The 12,088-nt window shown below is 37.3% G+C and overlaps 1 protein-coding gene across 16 annotated transcripts in view; it reads right to left on the bottom strand.

The window, feature by feature from the left end:
• CDC42BPA (CDC42 binding protein kinase alpha) overlaps positions 1 to 12,088 on the bottom strand; it is a 195,505-nt gene that overhangs the window by 112,183 nt on the left and 71,234 nt on the right. For all 16 annotated transcript variants that reach the window (XM_051614474.1, XM_051614479.1, XM_051614484.1 and 13 more), the window contains exons 5-6: positions 10,138 to 10,233; positions 5,989 to 6,137 (exon numbers count right to left, since the gene is read on the bottom strand). In XM_051614474.1, coding sequence (XP_051470434.1) covers positions 5,989 to 6,137; positions 10,138 to 10,233 — 245 coding nt within the window. The remainder of the gene's footprint in view (positions 1 to 5,988; positions 6,138 to 10,137; positions 10,234 to 12,088) is intronic.

The raw sequence follows: 12,088 nt of genomic DNA, 5'->3' as shown, positions 1-12,088 counted from the left end.
AGTTCAGAAAACACTAAAACTATGTTGTTGCTCTCCTTCAAATCCAGAATTAGGGTTCACTTTAGCAAAAGCCAGAGCACTTGGCTCCTCCTTGTGCCAACTCAACTCAGACATACTGCACAATGCAGCTAGCTCCCTAGGATGTGCCTTCCACCCCCAAATTTTCCACTTAAGCTTATTAATGATCAGGAAATATGCAATACACACAGGAGACAGAGAACCACTTATTCAGCAAGTCAAAAAAGGGTATGCTGGCACTGAAACTTATAGTTGAAAGTCAAATGTAACCTACAAAGAATTCCAGATTTCAGCTGCCTGCTAACTACAGTAAATATTTCATGGATGGCCCTAAGATGATTCTTCCGAGAACAAATAGTACCTTCTTGTTAAAAGCAAAGAAGAGGCTGGCTTGACAGGGAATAGACTGTTCTTTTTATCCCTCTAATACATTTATTCCCTTATGTTGAGTATTTGTTAGAAACTATGTCACTTCCACAGAGAATTCTGCTGCTCTATATTTTAAGTACTCAAACATTCCAGTGAAGCCCAACTTAAATTTCAGAAGTTGATAAAGAAAATGGAAAGAGAAGGGGAAAAAATACACATCTGGTGATTCAAAATGCTAAAATCCTTCACACTAGAAGACAGCAGCAACTAGAAATCCAGAAACACACTGATCAACCTGTTATCTCACATACTTTATGGAAATAGGTGTGTTCATATTTTGCATGCCTGTCTTTTCACATGCATCTGAAATGTATGTAACTTGAGAGCCTGCCTTGCAGTCTTAACTATCCTCCCATAAACTTAACCAACAAAAAAAATAATTAATATAGGTGTTTCTTGATTCTTCAAAAATATTTTCTTAGCAAGAAGGCAAGTGGGGATTATTTTACCAGTCAATAGAAAAGGAAGACTGTTTTAACATGGGGATGTTCCACTATATATATGAAAGCTATTTTAAATACTTTTCCAGGAGGATCAGAAGTCTAAATGTTGAACACTCCCTAGCTGCAAATTTGCTCTGTACTGAATCACTATGCAACTCTGTACAGAACAAATAGACGGAAGAAAGAAAGTAAAGATAAAAATCACTTAAGCACAGTAACACTTCAACTTCTGTAGTATTCAAGAAGTTGGAATGTCCCAAATGAAATTTAGGACAAAGACAGACTTAGATGCACCCTTCCTTCAAAAGGCTGCCTTAGAAGACTGCAAAAAGGCTGCAGGAGCACAGACACATTGAACAGGCATGTAAAGCCACCAGGGGCTCACTCAAGGAGCCACGGCAGTCTTCTGCAACCGTCAGGGGAAACTCCTTCTAGTGACAACAAGGCCTTCTAAGCTGTTTTTTTACTTAAAAGGATTTAAACAAAACAAGCATTTTACACCTCAATTTCCACCTTACATAAAATGGAGAGGAAATCTGGCTTATCAATAAAATAATGAAGTTCAAGTCTCAGTTGTAAGAAAAATAATTCTACATGTTTGAGGTAAAGCAACATGTATAAATAAAGTGTAGCTACCTAGCTTAAGGCAACAGAAGTTTTACTCCAGCCCACACCTGGGTATTTGATAATACATGCAAATAAGAGGTTAACATATACCATGAGCAATTAAGTAACAACACAACCTTGAAACTGAAATTAGTATTAAAACATGTAGAGGCTTTCTTCAGCCAAAACTCAAAAATAGGTGCTACAAATCTATAAAACACGAATTGATGCTGATTCCTAATAAATGTACAATCTTAGCTGGTATGATAATACAGCTTGCAGAAAACTGGCACAAGACAGTATTTAACCTTGGCCTACAACCAATCATCACTTCATTAGTACAAATTAATAACATACCATACCAGGGGTAGGTATAAGGTTTACACAAACCTGCGAAGAAGTAACACATTTGTGAGAGATACACGAGTGTACTTTCTTGCTCGTTGTGAACACCTGCATACATACTTAACTTCGATGAAGTTTTCTTTCTAAAGCTAGTCTTAAGAGTTGTCAATGTCATTTGGTAATGCCAGTACTGATGCATTTATAACAATCAAAAAAGCTAAGATATACATTAAAGAAAAGGCCATTTCATTAACATTCTAAGCCATCATTTAACTATCAGGTAAAATACCAAAGTTTTATGTTCTGATTGACGTTACCTCAAACCATTCTATCACATATTTATTCTAACTAAAAAGTGGATAAAAGCAGAAATAAAAATTAAGAATATCCTAATAATAGTAGCACTGATGTTGTTTTCAACTAGCAACTCTACTCCTTCTTTAGTTCAGCAGGTATAGGAGACAGCTTCAAAAACATCATGCAAGTTCTCTCTGCAATTCTAGTAGTATCTAGACTTTTATTTCCTTCCCACTATAAATTCATCCCATAATCCCACAACGCTAGTGCAGAAACAGCATTCAAGTTTAGAACTTCAAAACTTGACATATCATTATAACTATTTATTTTAAGTAATGCTGAGGTTGCTTGTATTTGATGTTTGAGAACCCTGGCCAATGGACTTTAGGAAAGAAAAGTGACTTGAATTTGACATCACAGTGGTCTGCTCCTGGACTACCACTGCAATCGCAAACAAAACTGACAACAGAAAAGTGATTAACAGTAGAAAAGAGCAAAAGGAGTGGCACACTGAGAATAAAAACATAAATACACTTTTTAGAAGTTACAAAAACATTCTGAGAAAAAGAAAACTATCATTGAAGTACAACACTATGCATAGTTACTGTGAAAATCTATCCTGAAAAAACTGGGGCACTTACAGGAAACAAAACAAACCAGTCTGCTCTATCACTGTATGAAAAAAAACCACTTGAATGAAACATGCCTAAAGCATCATTTCTAGTTCACTAGCTACAACTCAGATCCAATCTTGATGGATATTGACTATTAATCTGAAATAACACTACTACAGCTGTTACATCATCTGTCTTTTATCTCCTTCTATGTCTTTTCCTGTTTGCAATACTTCATAAAAAGATGTGGCCACCACAGTTAAACTTTCAGGAAAAGAAAATTAGTGGCATTTAAATTGTGTTTTCTTTCCTTTCTTTTACCAGTTGCAAACATCCTAATAAGACTAACAGTGAAATGCACCTCGTTTCAGAGGCTGATCATTTAACATATACTCGAGTGGTCTTTATAGTTTTACCCTTCGCAAAACATCCCCTTATAAACAGGCATTGTGATACAGCAGTACTAATGATAAAATGCCCAACTTCATAAACATGCGAACCTCACCAGCAAAGCCATAAATCAAACAACAAAGGACTGGGAATGTACAGGAAAGGTTTGTTTGTTAAACCACAGTAATAAATCTGCAAGCATAGTATGTTGTTTTGAACTGCAACGGTACTGACTTTTCCATCAGAATTGTACATCAACACCTATTGAATCTTGGGGACACGTTTTGAGGATGGAAACTTCACATCTGCTGCATATTTGTTGCAGTCTGAGTTCAACCTGGGCTAGAAAAACGAGCTGAATCACGGATCACCCCTTCTCTTCTCGATTAGAGGAGGAATTGCCCCAAATGGGCTGGTTTTACTTTCCCAGGGGGTCCATCCCTAGCTTTGGACCAGCTGGCTACACTGGCTATGTCTCTAGGACACAAACTCCGCCCAGACGTACATGCACCAGCACAAACATAGAGATCATGTGTTTAAAATACCACTTTATTGTAACAGCTTTTTAACAAGTGTGCGTGTGGGAATTGTATATGCAAATGTACACAGTCGGTAAAGAGAAAGAAAGACTATGTTTTGGGGGTAGAGAGAGCCTGAAGCCTTTCCCATTTTGGGTTGACGAGGGGTGTGCGCGTGTGTGTCCGATTGCTTTTGCCCGGGGAAGAGAACGCAGAAAAAGAAAGATTTCTTGGTTAGCAAGTCTTATAGTTCCCGGCTCAGCAACACTCATAGGACTAACGGGACTGGCGGCGACAGCTGCCTCGGGGGTGCGGCTGCGGCGGCTTTGGGGTTGCTCGGGCGGCTTGGCGGCCCAGGGGATGGCAGGGACACGGCTGGAGCTTGGCTGGGCCTCGGGAGCACGGCTGCAAGGGCTGCTTTAGGAGCGCTTGATGACGGAGGCTTTGGGGAGCGGTGGTTCCAGCTTTTTTTGTGTGCTCCAGCTCCCTTCTTCCGTTTCCTTGGCTCAGTTTGTGTAGCTCCTCGGCAAGCAGGCTCCATGAGAAAAAGCAGGAACAAGCTCCTTCGCCAGCCAGAGAAGGCTTCATTTTATCTAGCCTCCTATTCCTCTTTCTTCTGTCTTCTTTCCTTCTCTCTCCTTTGCTCCAGCAGCCGCGGACAAGAGGCGGCAATGACCAATCATGGCCCTCAATGGCCATTTGATCAGTCTTTTTAAGTCTGCTCAGCTCCCAGCCCCAAGGTGGGCTCCTGCAAGGGCTGCGTCCTGGCTGCAAACACAGCAAGGTGGGACTGGCTGTCCATGTCCTTAATTGTGTGAGCCCCCGCACCCCAATTTGGTTGACAGACATGTCTTTTATGGAGGCTGGTTGTCCACAACATTACATGCTAATTTTGATTTGTTTGGAGGAAAAGGTAGAGATGGTGGGCATCTGCTATTCTGGGAAGAGTTACTACCACATATGCTGACTTATTGGGTAAAATACAGCAGCTTATGTAGGATGTAAAGGACTCTCCATCTGGTAACAGGAGAGGGCATCTCTACAGTTCACCGACAAACTCATTTTAAAAGTTAGAATAAAACTAAATTCAATAGAAAAGCCTTTCACATCAGGTCCTAAATGAATAAACAGTTTCTCAGAAATAACACAGTTGAAGCCTTCCAAATTCAAGAAGACGGTTTACGGAAAATATTTCACTTGGGTTTTGCCACAAAGCCTTATCACAAAGATCTCTTTTTAGCAGGTAGACACAGTTCTACAACAAAACTAATAGACTTCAAAATATTCTAGAAAAGGAATTTGCAGCTTAGTGCCACCCTGCCTTACAGCTTTCCTAGCTACAGCTCCTTCATGAAAAGCCACAGTCTAAAGGAGATAAAATATAACCCAATAGCAAACCAAAACCAACTACAATACACCTGTAGAAAACAAACAAAACACAAAACCAAACCAACCAACCAACCAAAACAAACACACAAAAAAACAACACCACCTTTCCTGGAGTGAAGCAGCCAAGTGGGAAAGTAAAAGAAGGAAGAGCCAGCATAGACTCTGACTAAGGGTGATGAATGGATGTACCAAAAAAACTCATTTTGCTAACATAATGATTCAGCTTAAATAATTGGGAGTTTTCCTCCTGACTTCTGTCAGAGCAAAGTACCTCTATTGAGTGCATTTGAAATCTCTGCCTCTTGTAAGGTAATATTTTGTTCTGCATACAAGTACTCCCATGGAATTCTGCAGAGAAGGATACATTACAGTTGTGGAAAAATCAATCATAGCCTCCAAAAAAGCTAGATACCAACAACTTAATATTTTCCTTTGAGCAGAACACATTTTTTAATATACCAAAGTAAAGATAAGCACTACAGTTTAAGTACCTCCACTTACTTAGCAAAATGCCTCCACTTCATTTTAAAGATAATTTCATTAAGTCTAAAAGAAAACGGTGACGAAAATCCAAAGCATACCACACAATGGTGTGTTTTAAACTTCCATATAGATCGAACAAATTAAGAAACAGAATCTGAGCCTTTGATAAACCAGTTCAAAGTTGTTCATATTTCACAAACAGGTTTCCAGTTTTGCTTTTATAATTTATGGATCATTAACTTTGAAACATGCAAGTGTGCAAGATTCATCACATGCATTCAGATATTCATTCATGTCTCTGTCCATATGGTACAAGGTTAGCGACATTTCTCAATAACCCCAAGATGTACTATGGAAATACCTGTTACTAGCTTCATCTCTTCAACAGGAATTATTTTCACTCCATCAAGGAACTCCTCATAACTTCAACAGGAATTTGGAGCTCAAATTACTTACCTGTGAACATAATGTAACTGATGAACTGAATCAATCGCTATCACCATCTCAGCCAAATAAAAACGAGCCATATCTTCAGGTAGTCGGTCTTCAAACTTGCTGAGCAATGTAAGCAGGTCTCCTCCAACATAGTAATCCATAACTAGGTACTAGGGAGAAGGAATGATAAGAAAACACGGGAGGCAGGGAGAAACAAAACTTCTATTGAGTCAATCAAGAGACTGAAAACTATAAGCATAAAAATTAGCTTATTTAAAAAACTGTTATGGGCATTAAAACAGCTAACCAAGATCCTTAGAAGTTCTGTAAAAAGTAGATGGTTCAGCCTCATTTTATTATTTAACCTACTTCAGTATGTTTCATATTTATAATTCTCCAAATACAGTAAGCTTTACAACAAAATATTATCAGCTTCATCCACATTTCATCAACAAATACAAAATATTTATATACTCTGGGTTCCCTTATCAAAACAAAACCCCTTTGAGGGGCATGGCAATAAAGCTAATGACCTAAGATTTTAACAATTTGATAGAGAATAATCTGGTCATCCTAATTGATTCCAAGTGCATGAAGAAAGTATGTAATCAGTTTCTCAAAATTCTAAATGTGCTGACAATCAAAATTTCATTTGTTGCTTTGATGACAGCACCATGAAAATGATCAGAGGGCTGGAGCAACTCTCTTATGAAGACAGGCTGAGAGAGTTTGGTTTCTTCAGCCAGAAGAGAAGACTCTGGGGGGGCCTTATACTGACCTTCCAATACCTGAAAGGGGCCTATAAGAAGGCTGAGGAAGAACTGCTCACTAGGGTATGTAACAATAGGACATGGGGTAATTATTTTAAGCTAGAAAAGGGTAGATTTAGGTTAGACATTAGGAAAACGTTATTTAATATGAGGGCAGTGGATCACTGGAACAGGCTGCCTAGAGAGGTGGTAGAGGCCCCATCCCTGAGATATTCAAGGTGATGCTTGATGGCACCCTGGGCAATCTGGTCTAGTTGGAGATGACCCTGCTTATTGTAGACAGATTCAACTAGATGACCTTTACAGGCCCCTTCCAACCCAATACATTCTATGACTCTATTACATGAATAGTAAACTTCTTAAACTATGCTCACAAGCCTTACACAAGATAAACATCATCTATTCAGTGGTTCTGCTATGCTCCCTCTGAAACAAGAACTACACTATCAGCTTCTCATGTTTTACAGTTTTAAAAAAATACACTAAGCCTTTGGAACTTAATGTGATTATTAACTGATACACTATATAGTGATATCTGCAAGAGCTTAACTTACTATTTTGAAAGTATATTGAAAAAGCCTCTTAAGATTCTCATAACTCATTCTTTAGCATTTTTAAAAGCAGTATAATGCAGTAATTTGATATACAAAACTAAGGGAATTTTGGCTTTTACAACACAGGGCTCTGCACCTCCCATTTTCCAAGAGCAACATGGTTGCCTAACCACAAGAAATTCCTCAGCTCCTCAAATATGCCAACATTTAAACTGTAACACACAGTATTAACTTGTGCACTTGAAGATAAACACATGCATAGGAATCAAAGCTAAGTTTAACAACTAATTTTTTAATAGAACAGTTCAGTCAATGCAGAGCATCCTATCCAATGTCAAAGATCAATGTTATTAAATTATTTTTTTTTTTAAAGAAAGCTTTTATAGTAGTTTCTAAAAGAAAGGATTATCCAGATCTCTTCAGGTGTCAATTACTTCTTAGAATACTACTGTACAACAGCATCATACTTTCAATAGAAAAAAAAAGTACAGGTTTAAGGACATAAAATTCTAGTAACTAGTGGAAGTTTAACAGGTACATTTAATACTAAATCAGAGAATTTTTCACATTGGAACAGATCTCTTGAAATAATCTACTCCAACCTCATCTGCTCAAGCAGGGTCAGCTAGTGCAGGCTGTTAAGCACCCTGTTCAATAGGGTTTTAAGTACAATCTGTTCCAGTGTGACTATCCTCACAGTAAAGAAGAATTTTCTTGTGTTTAAAACAAAACATCATGCATCTCAGTTTAAATTCCAGCTCTCTCAGCCTCTCCTCATAGGAAAGATGCTCCAGTACCTTAATCATCTTTCTGGCCTTGCACTGAGCTTGCTCCAGTAGTTCCATCTGTTTTGCACTGGGGTGGCCAGAACTGGACACAATACTTCAGGTGCAGCCATACCACAGCTGAGCAGGGAGGAAGGGCCTCCCACTGACCTACTGGCAACACATTTCCTAAGGCAGCCCTTTTTAGCTGTGAGAGTGCACTGCTGGTTGATCATAAGCTTGTTATCCACCAGTATCTCAAGCTTGCAGTCCCCACCATGTATGCACTGGTGCCTGGAGTTATTCCTTCTCAGATGCAGAACATTGCATTTCACTTTGAACTTCATGAGACTTCCCTCTGCCCAGTTCTCAAGCCTGTCAAGGTTCATTTGAATGACAGCACAGCCACTGTCACGTCAGCCACTTCACCCAGTTCTTTATCATCTGCAAACTTGCCAAGGGTGCACTCCATCCCATTATCCAAATCATAAATGAAGGTGCTGGCTGCACTTTGAAGCCCCAAGATACACCACCACTGACTGGACTCCAGCTGGACTTTGTGTCACTGATCGTGACCATCTGGGCTCAGTAGTGCAGCCAGTTTGCAATCCACCTTACTGTTGCTTATTTACTGCATACTTTTTCAGCTTGTCTATAATGATGTTATGCCAGACAATGTCAAAAGCATTATTAAAGGTGAACAACATCCACTACTCAACCACATCTACTGCTCAATCTACACAATCTTTTTTTGAAAGGCCACTTCTGTTATATTTTATTTTAATAAAAAGCACATAGAGAACTAGTGATACATTCACACTAGGAGGATTAAAAACAGTATTACTGATATTTTACCCAGCAGGTTGCAAAACTAGCTCCTGTTAGCAGATTATCAAAGATAAAGAACAGAAGTTGCTTTGTGCTCAGTGAAAATGAGGGAACTAGCAAGATTAAACAAATTTTAGTAGGCTGTTGTGGAATATGTAATACTTTCTTTGAAAAGTTGATAGCAAGATCAGAATTACATAAAACATGAGATTATAGATTATTTTCACTGTCCACATTAACAATGTATGAAACTGGAGTTATGTATGTATGAAGTTGGGAGTTATTTAAGGCAACAGTTTGATTGAAAAATGGGAAGCCCTGTTTCTGTATGAATTCCATAAAAATCGAAGGATCTCCAATTATCTGAGCTGACAAAACAGAAAGCAATATAATGGCAAATGGCATAGCAATTCTGCAAGAATTCCATTTATAGCACTTCTTCTATTGGACACACTGAGAGGAAAAAAATATTATGTTGGCATAGTAGATTTTTAGGAAAACAATAGAACATACTAGTTATACAGAATCAAAAAGCCCAGGGCAATAAATCCACATAAGCAGAATCTATCAATGGGTAGTTGTTTATCTTTCCAGGCATAAATATTACCAAAATTGTATCATAATCAAAACATATTTCAAGATTTCACAGAAAAATGGCACTTTTTTCTCATGTTAGCTTTTTTTTGCAAATCCTTCAAAGTACTTGAAAACTAAAGAATATTAAATATTGAAGAGATAACTTTAATCTGGAGTTACAGCTTTCAATTCTAATTTAATAACATTTAGTGGCATTCTTCCATGGATCAAGAACATTTTATTTTTTTTTTACTTGGTAGTGGGTTTAAGTCCTCAAAAAAATCCAAGGCCAATCAAAATTAACTATTGTTTCTAAATGGGGCTATTTCCTATTCCTAACTGTAAAACAACAACAACAACAAATCAAATGGAAAGTTTATGTTAGTGGGCACATTTTTATTTGTATGAATCCAATTAAACTGGAGTGACAAATTATAAGAAAGAAGATGCAGATAGATTAAGGTTTGTCAAGTGGCTTATAAAAAAAACCCTGCATTCCTCAGATATTTATAGCAAAATCTAGAAAGTTTCTGACCACTCTCCACCCTTTAGAATCTTATGCACAAAATCACACAAGATGATATTATATGTATGGTCCAGAACACAAAATTAACATATAAACAAACTGTATATTTCTTCTCAAATCACAAATAAGATATATATAAAAGCAACACTCACTAAATAGTTTTCATCCTGGAATGCATAATGTAATGTTGTGATCCACTGGTTATCTCCATTCACTAACACATCTCTCTCTTCTCGAAAACAGGCTGTCTGAAGGGAGAAAAAGAATTACAGGTTTTAAATAAAATACGTAAAGGAACACATTTTGCAAGTCGACTGTGTTTTAACATTGTATTTTGGGGAAAAAGTTCAAAACTGCTTCTCGGTTAAGAAAACATTTACTACACTCTCCCTAACATGCCAAAAATCTATGAAAAACTAGATATCAGAAAAGTCTACCTTCTTCAAATTTTTCTAGTTGTAATTCTTTATATTGTTAAGTGATGCAAAGGGAGAAGTAAGATGCTGCTTCCCATTGTCTAAAAATCCCATGTCAAAAAGCTTGTGCTTTTTGTAAATACAGATATTTAAATCATATCAATAATGAAAAAATAGCAATATAAGACTGAAGAAAACAATAAATACTGGCATACAATTATAACTGCAACAGGACTTAAGGAACTAGAATCTCTTGTCTTTTTTTATGCCATCATGCTGTTAGACTAGTTTTACATTTTAATTTTCACATAAGCAAGGTCCTTCCTTTAATTTGAAAGTAGCTGCCAATAACTTCCATAGAGTTATAATTTGATAACCATCAACCAGTTGGGGTTTTCTCAACACTTTTTACTCAGGAAAAGTAAGGCAGAACTGCATATTGTTCTTGCCAGATATAAGCTGTTGGTAAGACATCCAGAAGGAACTCCCCTCAATATACTGGAAAGAAACACAGGAGGCAAAGGTGCCTTCATAGCAAGTGGAACAGAGGAGTAACAAGAACTGCCAAGAAATGCTAAGGAATATCTAAGAGAAGAAGCAGAACATGGGTTCATATGAAACCAAAGAAGATAAAATGTGAAGAAAACAACCAATTGGAAAGCAGCAAGGCAGTTATTTCAATGGAGATCTTGCAAACTGCCCTGAGAAGTGAATAAAAGAACTCAGCAAAAGCAGTTTTGTGGAAAGACAGAGAAAAATGACCAAAAAGATAAGAAGCCAAAAAGAAAGTATAGCAAGGAAATATGATAAATGTTTTGATGGGATTGAGTTCTGAAGTGAATACTGCAATAAAACAAAAAGGTACCAAACAGCAAAGCCAACACACAATTTTGTTCTGAAAAACATCTAAAAATAGTGTAAAGAAAGGATAATAATTTTATGGGCTCTATTTAGAAGACAGATGGAGAATCAGAGAAAAACGTAGACCATCCTCTCTTCCGGCACACTCCACTACTTTGTAAATACATTTCATCTATTTGAACCATGCTCTGTCTCTTTCATCTTAGGAGACAGCTAAATTCAAAGGAAATCTAAGCCTTTTCTTTTACTTTTTCAATTTTCCTTTCCAAAAACAATAGGCAAATAACAGAATTCTAACATGGTTATTGTTGGCTGTGAGATTTAGAGAGTGAAGAATGAAAAGAAACATATCATTTTAAATTGAGCTATGCACAAGAACCCAAACAAACACAGAGCTGAAAAATAACTCCCTCCTCCAAGCAAATATACCATACCAAGTCTTGTTTTGGTGTATACAGAGAGTAATGCAGATAAGGAAAAGGAAAGGTGATATACTTAAATCATAGCACAATGCATGAGATAAATCAATGACATTTGAGAAAAGAACAAATACACTTTAAACAAATACTCTCAAAGGTTATTAAATGAAAAACAGACTTGGGGTTGGTAGAAGGAGAAAGGATAATCTTCAGAAGGAAGAAAAGCTTTTTTATGCTTCAGCTTGACTTTTTTTCCTTCCTTGTTTGTAAACTCTTGACATATTCCAGACAGATATACTATGAAGTCTTGTTTTCACAAGGATAAGTAGCATGTAGTTTCTCTACTTGTTATGACACAGTTCAGAAGGTTAGTAGAGAGTTTATATAATTCCACTTGCTCATTGCCA

Source organism: Apus apus, chromosome 3, assembly GCF_020740795.1.
Source record: "Apus apus isolate bApuApu2 chromosome 3, bApuApu2.pri.cur, whole genome shotgun sequence".
NCBI classification, from domain to species: Eukaryota; Metazoa; Chordata; class Aves; order Apodiformes; family Apodidae; genus Apus; species Apus apus.
This window is presented reverse-complemented; position numbering and strand designations above follow the sequence as displayed.